The 14,858-nt window shown below is 38.6% G+C and overlaps 2 protein-coding genes across 4 annotated transcripts; one reads left to right on the forward strand and one right to left on the reverse strand.

Moving 5' to 3' along the window:
* Positions 1 to 985: 985 nt before the first annotated feature.
* LOC137024561 (transcription factor Adf-1-like) lies at positions 986 to 2,585 on the forward strand. Its single transcript, XM_067392249.1, has 3 exons — positions 986 to 1,432; positions 1,744 to 1,925; positions 2,109 to 2,585. The coding sequence occupies exons 1-3, from the start codon at positions 1,282 to 1,284 to the stop codon at positions 2,583 to 2,585; spliced, it is 810 nt and encodes a 269-aa protein (XP_067248350.1). The 5' UTR covers positions 986 to 1,281.
* Positions 2,586 to 6,542: 3,957 nt separating this feature from the next.
* si:dkey-261e22.4 (overexpressed in colon carcinoma 1 protein homolog) lies at positions 6,543 to 9,923 on the reverse strand. 3 transcript variants are annotated; one of them, XM_067391009.1, is made up of 5 exons: positions 9,685 to 9,923; positions 8,521 to 8,545; positions 7,761 to 7,876; positions 6,996 to 7,032; positions 6,569 to 6,604 (listed from the first exon to the last, which is right to left on the reverse strand). In XM_067391009.1, the coding sequence occupies exons 1-4, from the start codon at positions 9,722 to 9,724 to the stop codon at positions 7,007 to 7,009; spliced, it is 207 nt and encodes a 68-aa protein (XP_067247110.1). In that variant the 5' UTR covers positions 9,725 to 9,923; the 3' UTR covers positions 6,569 to 6,604; positions 6,996 to 7,006. The 3 variants fall into 3 exon arrangements, with proteins under 3 accessions (XP_067247113.1, XP_067247110.1, XP_067247111.1); XM_067391012.1 differs by lacking the exon at positions 6,996 to 7,032 and having other exon boundaries at positions 6,543 to 6,604; XM_067391010.1 differs by lacking the exon at positions 6,996 to 7,032 and having other exon boundaries at positions 6,570 to 6,604; positions 7,756 to 7,876.
* Positions 9,924 to 14,858: the final 4,935 nt, after the last annotated feature.

A 14,858-nucleotide genomic window follows, 5' to 3' on the forward strand; every position in this document is an offset into this window, starting at 1 on the left:
ACAGTAAAGGTCCTGAAGAAGCAATAAGAGCACTCACCTCACAGACCATCAGCACAGAAACAATCTCCTTCAACAGGCACTTCGTGTACCTTGTTTTGCAAACATGACACTCACTAAATTAATTCTTTCTTATACAAGATTTCCTGTTATGACTAGAGAAGTGTGTCTGAGTGGATGTGGATCATGTTGAAAGGACAAAAGGATGAGTGCATTTAAAGTGCTTCCTTACCCCCTTCGGAAACCACTTGACCCTAGTGAAACCCCCTTAATAAACGTGACATGTACAGAGCAACATCAGAGGATCTCCATTGCGTTGTGATTGTCATTTACAACCTGTGTGTCGTTGCCCTGAGAAACAAGGTGCTGGTAGCAGGTGCCCTTAAATGCGCTGAGTGTTGCTAACAAACTCAGATTTGTCTCTGACCTCTGACAATTCCAGTTCAGTTTCCAGAGCGTTCAATTAGGTGATTGTCTCTCAGAGGATTCCGTTGTGTCCCAATGAGCCAATCAGCAATGACGAAGATTGCGTCCTGTTGAGATTATTACACAGCACTTTTCAGCCAAGATTCCCTCCAGACAGCCCTGCGAGTTAAATAAGAAAGAAAGCAGTTAATGTACATGCAAATAGCTTATCTTTTACTCCAAAACATAGTGAGTGGCCTACATAACACACTCTTAAAAATAAAGCATGAAGAACCATGAAGAACCTTCAACTTCAATGGAACCTTTGCATTGCACAGTGGGGAATAAAAAAGTTCTTTAGATTCCTGGAATGTTCTTCACAGTAATAGAAAACTGTTTTTGTCAAAGGTTCTTTAGGGAACCCAATGGTTCTTCTATGGCATCGCTGTGAAAACTTATTTTGAGGCAGCATTTTAAAGGGCATTTCCAACATGAAGTTGGAAATTCCAAAAGGTTGCCATATACCTTGTTTTAATTCAAAATTTTCAGGCAGCATCACGTATATCCTTCTTGGAGTAAAGGCCGGAACACACCAAGCCGACGGTCGGCCGTCGGGCAGTTTTTCTTCGTCGGCCGACTAAGTTTCCTCGGTGTGTTCTGCACCGTCGGCTGAAGTTGGTCCTCGTCGGCTTTGTTTCGGCCGATTCGAAATGTTGAATCGGCGTTGGACCTCGTCGGGCCGTCGGGCCATATGATCATTCTGATTGGCTGTTCAGCTAGCGAACCAGTGCATGAGAAAAGAAAAACGGAAGTGACGAAGCAAGTAAACGACGAAGTCAAGAGGGAACACACATTGTTTACCTTAGGTACGTGAAAGACATGGCTATCTGGAACGAGGCAAGTGAAGACGAATTGATCAACATGATCCAGGAAAGGCCGGGTTTGTATGACATTACGGAAAAATGTTATGTCAACCGTGTGCTGAAAGCTGAACTGTGGCGTGAGATCGAAAATAAACTCGTCATATCAGGTAAGATTTCCTTTTTTGGCAATTGAGAAAGCTTGTTTGTAATTGTTCAATAGTCCATAGTAAAACTAATATAACCATTTTAGTGTTTTGTGTGTACCAAACTAAGTTTGTTTATGGAAACAGACAGTAATTAATATGTGCTGTGCTAGCATCTCATATTTCATAATAATATTAAAGTTAATCAAATTGTTAATAATATAATTAACAATACAGCAAAAAGTAACATTTGTTGGCATAACAAATACTCATTAAAGTGACAAAATAAGCAGCCATAACACTTAATGCTTACAAAATTTTACTTTGTCCCTCAGAAAAAGAGCTCAAGAAGCGGTGGGATTCATTGCGAACCCAATACATGCGTTATAAGAAACAAGGACCCTCAGGAAGTTCTGGAGCTCAGAAGACTGGCAGGCAGCAATGGATCCTGAACCGCCTGCAGTTTCTAGAGCCTCACACAAAAAGGAAGGAGAGCACTTCAAATCTAATGATCATGGTAAATAAACAAATATATTTATATTTATTTATTTATTTATTGTTTAATTGCAGAATAAAATAAACATTTTGCTTTTTGTAAGATGGCAAGTGCTTCTTTAAAAGAGTCTATTCACAAGTAACTCCGCATATTAAGTCAAGCCATTACATTAACTTGTCACATTTGTATCTTATGTTTTTTAAGGAACCTGCGGCTGATAGTGATTCCTGTTCACCCTCAGATGGTACCAACAGTGACACCTGGACTGGCACCCATGAAGACCCCAGCTTCAGTGATGCTGACCTACGGTCAAGTACACCCTTGGCTGAATCCACCATCTGTGGAACTGAGTCCACAGCCATGAGAAAGGACCATTTGCAAAGCTCCAACATAAAACCAAAGCCTCCAGGGAAGCGCAGGAAGATGCAAGACGAATCCTCCAGCGAGGAATCCACAAACTTGATGCGCACCATCGGCAAAACTCTGGAAAAGTTGGCATCACAGGAAAACACCAATGATGCCATCTCAGCTTACTGCAAAAATCTTGAACACAGAATGCGGAATTTGCCACCACATCTACTGCCACATTTCCAGCATGAGGTTGATAATTGCATTTTCAAATATTCAGTGGGCCACAACCATGCACTGGATGCATCTTCCAATCAGTATACACACTTGTAATTTTTTATGTAGCAAAATTGTAAACAGATATTGTAGCATTTAGTAAATATGTCACGCTTAGTTGTACGTTATATTAGAGTACTTATGCAAAGTTTATATTTCTGTACATTTTATTTATTTTAAATACCAACTGTTGATATTTTTCTGTAAATTACCTTAATGCTATTTTTGCACATTTGAAAATAAAACACTGACTTTGTGTAAAAGGTACTTCACTGTTCTTTATGTAAAAAAAAAATCACAAAACACAATGATGTAAAAATATAAACTTTATTTTGCAAATTCACACCATTGTTATAAAACATAAACCAAGGTCAAGGGGGAAAGAAACAAGTTTGCTACATGCTTATATTTTGCCCCACTGAAAGGGCACTGCACCGGTGTCCGAATTAAAGTACTGGCACAGTTTATCCCTGAGCTGTTTGGCGTGTGTTGTACTGTTGGTTGTGCGTGGCAGAGAGGCCTGCTGTAGGCCAGGGTCTTCTCTCCATCTTCCAGGGACAGTGTCATGATCTTGTTCTTCCTGGTCGATTCCTGCCATGTACACTTCACAGCACTCTTTGCGCAGAAAGTTGTGCAGAGCACAGCAAGACAAAACAATGTCCTCCACTTTGGCAGTGCTTTGAATATTAATGGTGGTTAGTAGGACGCGAAAACGATTTGCCAGGATGCCAAATGCATTTTCAACCACCCTTCGAGCTCGCGAAAGTCTGTAATTGAATATGCGTTGCTCTACAGACAGCTTGCGGTTCGGGTATGGCTTCATGAGGTATTCCTTTAAGGGGAATGCCTCATCAGCCACAATGCAGTAAGGGGCCAGCTGGTCTGATTCAGGAAGTGGTGCAGGTGCAGGAATGTTGGATGTTCTTTTCTCCAAGGCATCCTGCAATGAGCATCCCCCAAACACTCCACCATCTGAAATGCGCCCGTTGCAGCCCACATCAACATACAGAAATCTGTAGTTGCTGTCTACCAGTGCCATAAGCACTATTGAGAATGTATGCTTGTAGTTGAAGAATTTAGATCCAGATCCTGGAGGGGGACGAATGTTAATGTGCTTTCCATCCAGAGCACCCAGGGCAATTTGGGAAATGCCACTGATTCTGGAATCCAACGGCTACTTGCTGCCACTCTTCCACTGTGTCTGGGCACTAAAAAACAATATAATTAAAAGAAATTAGTTTAACTCGTCAGACCATTAATAACTCAGTGATTTTGACATTCTTGAATTAACCCTGCAAAGCCCACTTCTGCAGAATTACAACATCACTTTCAAAAATTTAAAAAAAAATGCCTGCAAATGTTTTTTTCTCTCAAGATCACATTTACATAGTTAATGGGTTCTATTGTTCGTCCTCACAATGCTATTGGGTTGAAGAAGTGTTTATAGGTCAGCATTAGGCTCTTTATGTTTTGGATTTTGGGGGAGATGCCTGTTGCATTGTTCAGGGACAGGTATGAATGGTCTTGAATATGAACCTGTAAGTGCTCTGGGGGGGATGAATGTGTTCTTTTAGTATGATAAGTAGAGAGCATAATAGGCCAGCCAGACTGTATTGTTTGAATGTAGTAGTGGAATTTTATTTGCATTGAAATTATAATTTGATGGATAATACTTAGATCTCTGCCCTCGACACATGGTCTACCATCCTGTCTATTCTTTCAGTTTATCTACTACAATATAAGACCCTAAAATTACCCTTATTAAAATGTAAAAAAACTGAAAAATCTTTAATTTCTACATCAGAGGCCTCCTAAAACAATATCTGAGAGATCAAAAAAATTGCTCATTTTTGGGCTAAAACAAAAAACATTAAACAGATACATGTATACCTTTAGGTATTTCTCTTTTAAGACTTGGTAGATTGCTGCACAGGTTTCAGGAACAAATTGCTGAATTGTGGACATTCCCACCCGGAATTGGTAAGAAAGGCTCTTGAAGCTTTCTCCTGCAAAGATTACAAACACATAACTCCACTATTAATTTTCCACACCTTTTACAGAGTCAAATCTAACACTTTTAATGCATTTGTACTACACTACATTAAAGCAAATATTTTTTATCAGTTATTAAAGACATTGTGCTACAAACAACCATAATAATGTTTTATACATTGTGTCTTTTAAAGTAGGCTACAACTGGATACAAAATAATAAAATTCTTTTCACTTTTATAATGCTTCATAATACACCAAAATAAACACAACTGAAAAGGTGTTTTAATGAAATGTTCAAACAACGAATAACCTTACCTGTTGCCAAGAACCGTAGTGTAATCATCAGACGTTTCCCCCACGGAGATACAATCCCGGTAGTTCGTGTTTGTTCTCTGTATGATTGGACTAATAAGTTCTTTTAACATGTGAAATTGAGTGGGAAAAAGCCGAGCGAAATTTTTAAAACCACAAGTTTCCTGTAACTCGAGCTCTCGACACAGGTTCGGGAAAGCACCTTGGGCCTGTCTCTGGAGTATCCATGGTTTCACCCATTTAGTGCGCTTTCTCCGTATTTTTCTCATCCGCTTCTTCTTTTCCTCTTCCACAAGCAAAAGACCAAGGGCTGACAAAGCCAGTGCCATTTGCAACGTGTCGGACATTTTTGAAATAACACGAATCCGTATGTGATGAGCGAGAACTGGTTTTTCATGCACCTTTGTTTATGTTTTGTATCCCTGTAGCTCTTCCGGTCTCCCTAGCAACGAACCATAGCAACGAACACAAACTACTGCCACCTGCTGGCATGGAAAGGCATTTCATCTCACGCAGGCGCAGAACGGACGTGCTATTTGGCCGTCGGCTGTCGAACGTCGGCTTGGTGTGTCAGGGCAACTTTGGACCCAGACGCTGCCGACGCCAGCCGACGCCAGCCGACCCCGCAGTCTGCTTTCGTCGCCACTAGTTCGTCGCCGTCGGCTTGGTGTGTTCCGGCCTTAAGACAAGCCAGAATGCATTTTAACATACTCTCATTCAATACTGAATAAACCGTTACAACATTTGCTGTATAATTCAAACTGAGCTACTGTAGTACTCACTATTTCTGTGTGCAATGTATTTTTATGCTTATTAAGAGTTTTGCACCAAATAGTCTTTATTTGCACTGTTAGCTTAGCGACATGCTAACATCAAACCAAAGTCCCTTTAAGACAAGTCATTTCGCTCGGCGGCCATCTTTGAAACGCCTCTCGGGCATCCTGGGCATCATGCAATCTCTTTGAATGGGGAAACATCAAAATCTCCAAAACTGTTCGCCAACCTTACGATTAAATTTCATTTTTGAAATCACCAATGAAATCTAACAACAACCGGATCAAAAATTTAGTTTCTAAACGCTCGAATCATGACAAAAAAAAAAACAGTATTTTTCAGGCTGGATCAAGCTAATACGCATGCGAAGACCTAAATGCGTGTCTCTTCGGAGGCGCGCGTCTGACTGTTTCTATAGAAACCGGTGATTATGATTCTAACGGCCGCTGAAGTGACGCGATGACTTTACCAGTCGGCGATTGGCTCTTATTTAGAAGGCGGGACTTATTCCGCCATAATGCGCGTTACACTTTCTCCCATTCAAAACAATACGAGTGACACGTCTTGTGTTATTCTATAGTCTTTGATCAAACTCCATTGAAATAAACGGAGTCATGTAGAGTGCTATTCACAGAGTACTAGAGTATTCCAAATCATGCACTTAGGTTGTCTTAGAAATCTGTAGGCTGTATGGCAACTCATTTTGATTTCTGTTGTTTGATCAATAATTCAAGCTTCACAAGTTTATTGTCATATATTGGGAAACAGCTGTTACATCATACAATGAAATCTTTATTCTGCAAATCCTCCAGCAACCAGCAACCACTGTGTTTATAACACAAGGGTTTATATATATATATATATATATATATATATATATATATATATATATATATATATATATATATATATATATATATATATATATGAAGTTTGTATAAGAAAGCAAAGATAGGCTTACCTTTATCTGTGCGTTCAGTTCTAAACATCATTATTCTGTTGATGGAAATATGCATTAGTTGATATAGTGAAGCACAATCCAGCTCTCACACATACATGTGCATCAGTGCTATTTTATATACTATTATATAATATCTATTATTTTTCAGTTGGCTTTTTTTTGCTTTTTATTTTAGTGTAAGTTTTAGTAATTCTGTTGTGCTTTTGTCATTTTTTAAATGAATTTTTAGTATTTTATTTCAGCTTTATTTCACTATTTCAATTTAAAAAATATTATATATATATATATATACACACACACACACATATTATATATATATATATATATATATATATATATATATATATATATATATATATATATATATATATATATATATATATATATAGTTTTAGTTAATAACAGCATGTGCATCCCCTCACAAACCTTTAGCTCTGTTAACACTCAGCAGTTTCTGTTTTCCCTGCGGAAAGATGTTTCTCCAATTAACACATCCAAGCGCCACACACACACACACACACACACAAGCATCCTAACTTAAGCCACAGCCCTAAATATAATTCATTACTTTTTTCTTTTTTTTTTTTTTTTTTTAATTCTCCACATCTTCATTAATTCTCAACATGAGACCAGAGAGAATTGAGGAAATTGGTTTCCATTGAGTGAGTAATGAGTTTCAGGAAGAGAAGGCCCACTTCACACTTACACTTTAACTCTTTTAAATGTGTATATACCTCAGTGGATTAACACGGTAAAGAGAGAAAAAAGGTACAAAAGTTCAAGTGTGTAGTCTTTTCTTTTTAAGTTCACATGAAACACCGTGTTTAAGATGGAATCAAATTAACACTGAAATAAAAATGAAAAAATGTCTCAAGATTTGAACACCAGAACGTTTACTGCATATTGATATTGCTCTGACTATTATATTACTACTCTGACAGCAATGACATCATAAAATAAGCATACTGGATTGGGATTGGTTTGTGATTTTCTTGCATTTATGTATATACTTAATTGTATCTATTCCATCGATCATCAAAAAACAAGACTCTCTGTTTTGATTGTTCACTGATTATTACTTCTACTCTTTACTTATACTTTTAGCACTGCTGCAGCTATTACTACAACTAATGATAATCGAATACAGAAGATACCTGTGTAAGTGCATGTAAAGCTGGGTCATTACCTCACCTTTGTGTGTGGAGGGTGTCTGGCCAATGGCCACGTTGCTGAGGTCTGCAGGTAAGCCCACATACACTCCACCATAGTTCCTCCTCTTCTCATCGTCGACAGACGATTCATCTTGCCTGTGGGAGAGAACCAAGAAATTATCCAATGGGCTGATTTAAGAGGCAAATGCACAACTTAGAAAAGTTTTTTGAGCATCACATACAGCAGTTTGGAGAGACAATCCTACAGAGAACCTTGATTAAAAGCTGTTAACGTTGTGAATGTATTAACAATAATGCAAATCTTTTCAAGAGACTTGTGAATATGTATGATGCATTAGATCTCTACAGGTGTGTTATTGTGGTGAATGTGTGTGGCAGTCGGGGCCCTGATATCTGTGCGTGAGACTCTCTCCTGCTGAGTGCTGATGCTTGTTGTTTGCATGTGGGAGAATAAGTCCAGAAAATGTTTGGAAAATGGCAGGCAGTGTTTTCTCTGAAGGGGAATTGATTGACAAGCAAGCAGTTCCAGAAACTGAAGGCTTACTTCCCTCCTGTTTTATTATTCTTATTCTTTCTCTCTGAAGTCAAAGCCTTTGAAAAAAAAAAATGCAATTTGCAGAAGAAAATTCAAAAATACACCAAAATGTAAAGAAATTACCAAGTAGTTTTCACCACAATATCAAAGTTAAGTCAAAAAACAAACAGTCTAAAAAGCTTTGAGAATATATGTGTATCTGTGTGTTGCTAAAGTATATATTTGTTGTTCTGGGAATACTCACACATCTTTGACTGACTCAGATGGACCTGTGGAAATAAGCAAACAGATTAACCACATGTTCCTTTTCATCATTATACACTGAATCATTTTAAAGAAACGTGTATTGCTCTCTTGAATCTGCTTCATCCGCTTAACCTATATAAAATGCATGCAGACCAGGTTCAAAAGATTGAATAAAAATAAGCAGTTAACATAAGTAATTAACATGTCATTATTATGTTATTACAGTGTTATAAATATATAAGGAAGGTGTTGTCGGGCAGATTTGTAGTTTGTAGTTCGCTGGTATGGTGAGAGCTCTGTCCAATGTCTGGTCAATCAAACTATGAGTCATCAAGCTAACATAATGCATGTGTGTGTGTGCGCGCAAGTACAAATCTTAAAGTTAACTGACCAGTGGTTATGCAGCCGATATAAAAAATATGTTGGCTGAATCTTCACAGACATAGCATTAGTCTTAATCATTACACTCTGTTAAGATTTCCTGAATTCCTGCAGACACAAACCTGATTTAACAATGCAAATACATCTTTTCATCTCATTGTAATGCTTAAAATAATGTTCATTTTTTGATGACTCCCCTACGACCCTCACAGAGCGGTTCATGCCCGTTCCTGCCACGGCTCCTGTTTATTTATGTGTGTGCGTACCCATGTGAGATGACTCATACTGAAGCATGTTCAGATTGCCGTCTAATTCTCTTGATTTTTGAAAAATGACTGAGAACAGAACGTTCACACACTTGTCCACATCCAGCCGAGAGAGACAAGTTAGTCACGTCAGTCCACATCCCTGTTCAGTGGTGTAAGCAAACCCCATTCATGAATTTCATTTAATCTCAATGAACCTCTAGGCACAAAGACTCGACCACACTCAAGAAAAGCTTTACTTCTAATCGTTAAACAACTGGCAGGATGTATTTGATCTATTTAAATCTGCAAGGACTGTATTGAGTGACTCAATGTGTGAATGATTCAGTCCTGACAGACTCCCATTCACAACAGTGCATCTGGCCAGCAGCCAATGGTTAGTGGAAGAGAAAGAGAGAGAGATGACTAGATTGATAAACTCATGAAATGAGCAGACATGGGTTTGTTTACACAGCTCACACACACAGACTGATATCACACACACAGAAATAAGGGCAGAAAAGCAGCACACTTACCTGCAGCTGTGCTGGCAGCAGTGGAATTCCCACAGCCCATGGTTTAAACTTTACCAAAGTCAATCTAAGAGATGGAAAGAGAAGCGATGGACAGTGCAGAGGGGAATGACAAGGGAAAAGAGAAAGAGATTACTGGAATTAGACAGGAGAGGGATGAATGGAGGGATGAGGAGAGAGTGAGGATGAGGGAAGTTCAGTCTGATGGCTGAGTGTGAATGTGCCTGAGCTGCTATACTTCCCTTGAGTCTTTCAGAGAGAGGCAGGACGCTTATACAGGGGGAGAGAGAGACAGAGAGAGAGAAAGGGGAGGAGGTGGTGAGAGGTATTCCTCCACTCTGGCAGGGTTGCCCAGGTAACAGAGATTGTGTGTGTGTGTGTGTGTGTGTGTGTGGGTTGGGAAGAGGGCTGATAACACTGTTGGAGAGGCAGAGCTAATTACAAGAATAAAAATGCAATGTGTGAAAATTTACATTCTCTTTAGGTCAGTGGCTCTAATCCAGGGACCAAGGAGGCCAGAGCAAACTTTCAGAGGGGTAACAAAATAAAAATGTTAATTTATAATACACAAAATTCATATAATAAATATTTTTATTTATTTTAAAACAAATTAAATCATTTTTAGCCCATTTTTTGTATATTATTATTATTATTATTATTAATAAATAAATACATTAATATATAAAATACATTATTCATTATAATAATGTGTGTGTTTGTATATGTACACTAAATTGCCAAAAGTATTGGGACACTCCTCCAAATCATTGAATTCAGGTGTTCCCATCACTTCTATGGCCACAGGTGTATGAAATCAAGCACCTAGGCATGCAGACTGCTTCTACAAACATTTGTGAAAGAATGGGTCTCTCTCAGGAGCTCAGTGAATTCAAGCGTGGTACTGTAATAGGTTGCCACCTGTGCAATAAGTCCATTCATGAAATTTCCTCACTATTAAATATTCCACGGTCAACTGTTAGTGGTATCATAACAAAGTGGAAGCAATTGGGAACAACAGCAACTCAGCCATGAAGTGGTAGGCCACCTCAAATCACAGAGAGGGATCAGCGCATGCTGAGGCGCACAGTACACAGAAGTCGCCAACTTTCTGCAGTCAATAGCTACAGACCTCCAAACTTCGTGTGGCCTTCAGATTAGCTCAAGAACAGTGCATAGAGAGCTTCATGGAATGGGTTTCCATGGCCAAGTAGCTGCATCCAAGCCTTACATCACCAAGTGCAATGCAAAGCGTCGGATGCAGTGGTGTAAAGCACGCCGCCACTGGACTCTGGAGCAGTGGAGATGTGTTTTCTGGAGTGACGAATCACGCTTCTCTGTCTGGCAATCCGATGGGTTTGGTGGTTGCCAGGAGAACGGTACTTGCCTGACTGCATTGTGCCAAGTGTAAAGTTTGGTGGAGGGGGATTATGGTGTTGGGTTGTTTTTCAGGGGTTGGGCTCGGCCCCTTAGTTCCAGTGAAAGGAACTCTTAATGCTTCAGCATACCAAGACATTTTGGACAATTTCATGCTCCCAACTTTGTGGGAACAGTTTGAGGATGGCCCCTTCCTGTTCCAACATGACTGTGCACCAGTGCACAAAGCAAGGTCCTTAAAGACATGGATGAGCGAGTTTGGTGTGGAGGAACTTGAGTGGCCTGCACAGAGTCCTGACCTCAACCTGATAGAACACCTTTGGGATGAATTAGAGTGGAGACTGTGAGCCAGGCCTTTTTGCCAACATCACTGCCTGACCTCACAAATTCGCTTCTAGAAGAATGGTCAAAAATTCCCATAAAAACACTCCTAAACCTTGTGGAAAGCCTTCCCAGAAGTGTTGAGGCTGTTATAGCTGCAAAGGGTGGGCCAACTCCATATTAAACCCTACGGATTAAGAATGGGATGTCATTAAAGTTCATATGCACGTAAAGGCAGGCGTCCCAAAACTTTTGGCAATATACACACACACACACACATACATATTAAAAGCAATCAAAGGTGATGTAACAAGACATGTGAAATTGGCAGAAAAACAGATAAATATGGATTGTATCTTATTAGGAGCAGCATACGCCACCACACACCGTAAATGTCTCCGTATCCACGTTCCCAGTTGTTTTAGCAGGCAGGTGGGGACATAGATTAATTATACATGCTGCTCTGGGCTGATAGGGTCTCTGAGGAGAGTACAACAAAGAGAAGAAACACAGGACACTCAGGTGATAAAAAGTTCTGACCAGTGATACAACTTAAGAGCGTCAGAAAAGATTAAAGGCTACATCACATTACCTGTTTTCTACATTGGGAGGAGATAGTGTGGACACACACTACTGATTAAATCTATCCTGAGACTTAGAGGAAAAACACAGGTACAGTAACGCACTTCAAATCTATGGGGCGAATGCACTGGAGGGTTTAAAAGCAGAAATGAGAAGCTTTTAATCTTGGGAAGCACATGAATTATTAATTAAATAAGCAAAATATCAGATCTGTAAAGTTGTCTTCATCCTGATAAATTCTAGCTTATTATTTTCTCTCTCTGTATTCAGCCGGTAATGAGTCATACGCTTGGCCTTGCATAACTTACTTCCCTACACCATGTGCCTCCACTTACATGCAGATTAAAACTTTCTGAGAATGCTTGATGGTTTCGAGTCATCAGGCCAGTTGACAACTCCATTTAGACCTTAGATTAGTCAGCGTTATTCTTAGTCTGAGAAAGAAAGGCAGAATGTTTTTATTTTCTCATCACAGGAACATAATTAAGATTTTTTTTTCCCTTTTAAGTCCAAGCTATAATGGGTGTAGTGAATCATTTAGGCAGCAGAGGGCAGTATATTAACATTGTTAAGTGTTTCTTTAGCCAACTTAAGTAAACAAATGTGGTATTGACCCTCTATTCCGGTAACGAAACACCAAAATTAAAAAAAAAAAAAAAAAAAAAAGATTCAAGTGTCACAACCTGAGGAGGAAAGAGTCTGAAAATAGCCTTAAAGGAAAGCGAATAAACAACTTCAGCACACTACATCTAATTTAATGTCCTTTAGCTTGTTGTCCTCCAGTAAATGGCGTCACAGCCTCGTCTTTATGTTGGAGTTAACTGACATATGTCCATGTTTCACTCATGCCGGGGACCTGAAGTGATCCCTGTTCTAGTTAAGCTCTCAGGCCTTCAGGCAGGACCATTCAGAGAAAACAACAATTAATGTCTACTAAAATAAACAGAGGAAGTTGACGATGTGGATGGGGGCTAGGAGGAGCGAGAGATGGAGGGTTAAGCAATCCTGTATTTACCTCTTCTGGACTTTTAATTTTTTTGCTATAATTGCTGTCTTCCCATGAAGATCCAGAGCACAAACAACTACACAATTAAACATGTATTAAACATGTTCTTGTTTTCTGCTCCACATATACTTCCGTTCCAGGTTTTTTTTTTTTTTTTTTTTTTTTTTAAATGGAAGCTTTTTTCCGTCATTGAATAAAAGATAGTAAGAATAAAAGGTAATTGCACCTTTTTCTCTCACAATTCTGACTTTTTCCTCACAATTCTGACTTTTTCCCTCACAATTGTGATACAAACTCGCAATTTTGAGTTATAAAATCAGAACTGTAAGATATAGCCTACTCGCAATTGCGAGTTATAAAGTCAGAATTGCCAGATATAAACTTGTAATTGTGACTTTTTTCTCAGAATGTGTTTATATTTAGCAACTTTGGCTTTATAACACGCAATTTCGACTTGTAAAGTCAGAATTGCGAGTTATAAAGTCAAAATTGTGAGATATAAACTCACAATTCTGAGAAATTGCGAGAAAAGTCAGAACTGCGAGTTTATATCTCGCAATTCTGACTGTTTCTCACAGTTGGGAGTTTATATCGCAATTCTGACTTCATTGTTCGCAATTCTGATAACATTCTGAATTTATTTCTCACGATTGCGAGTTTACATCTCTGAGAAAGGAAGTCAGAATTGCAAGATAGTCAGAATTGTGAGATAAAAAGTCACAATTACCTTTTTAATTTTTTATTTAGTGGCAAAAACAAGCTTCCCTAAGCTTTTGGTCTGTTTCTTTCCGACGTAAAAAAAAAATATATATATATATATATATATTGTTGCCACTATATTTGGTGGTAGAACAAAACAAAAAACACACACATTTGTTTATCTTGATTAAGCAAGAGTGCTGTAGCCTACTGAATATCAGCACTCCCGTTCCTGCCAAATTGTGTTATTTTAGTATTATTTATGTATTATAATGCATATTTAGGGCCCGAACACCAATGGTGTGAGGACCATATTGGAATTGCTCCGTTTATTATTAGGTCTATTATTATTATTCTCCAAAGTGAATCGCATTTTTAAGGGCCTGAACGTGCTTAAACTCATGAAACTTTGCACACGCGTCAAAAGTGGTGAAAATTTACATCTGTTATGGGTCACAGCATTAGCAAGTCCCTTTGAGACAAGTTATTTCACTCGGCGGCCATCTTTGAAACGCCTCTCGGGCATCCTGAGCATCATGCATCTCCTATCTCTTTGAATGGGGAAACATTGGTAACACTTTACAATACGGTTCATTAGTTAACATTAGTTAACTACGTTAGTTAACATGAACTAATAATGAACTGCACTTATACAGCATTTATTAATCTTTGTTAATGTTAATTTCAACATTTACTAATACATTATTAAAAGCTTGTTAACATTAGTTACTGCACTGTGAACTAACATGAACAAAGAATGAACAACTGTATTCTCATTAACTAACACTAACGAAGATTAGTAAATACAGTAACAAATGTATTGCTCATTGTTAGTTCATGTTAGTTAATCCATTAACTAATGTTTAACAAATGAACCGTATTGAAAAGTGTTACCAACATCAAATTCTCTAAAGCTGTTTGCCAAGCTTTCGATTAAATTTCATATTTGAAATCATCAATGAAATATGACAACAACGGTCTCATAATTTTTTTTCCAAACGCTCAAATCATGACAAAAAAAACTATTTTTTTAGGCTGGATCAAGCTAATGCGCATGCGCAGACCTAAATGCCTCATTTCGGAGGCGCACATCTGACTGTTTTTATAGAAACCGGTGCTTCTAACGGCTGCGACGCGATGACTTTACCAGTCGGCGATTGGCTCTTATTTTGAAGGCGGGACTTATTCCGACATA

Source organism: Chanodichthys erythropterus, chromosome 8 (genome assembly GCF_024489055.1).
Source record: "Chanodichthys erythropterus isolate Z2021 chromosome 8, ASM2448905v1, whole genome shotgun sequence".
Classification (NCBI taxonomy): domain Eukaryota; kingdom Metazoa; phylum Chordata; class Actinopteri; order Cypriniformes; family Xenocyprididae; genus Chanodichthys; species Chanodichthys erythropterus.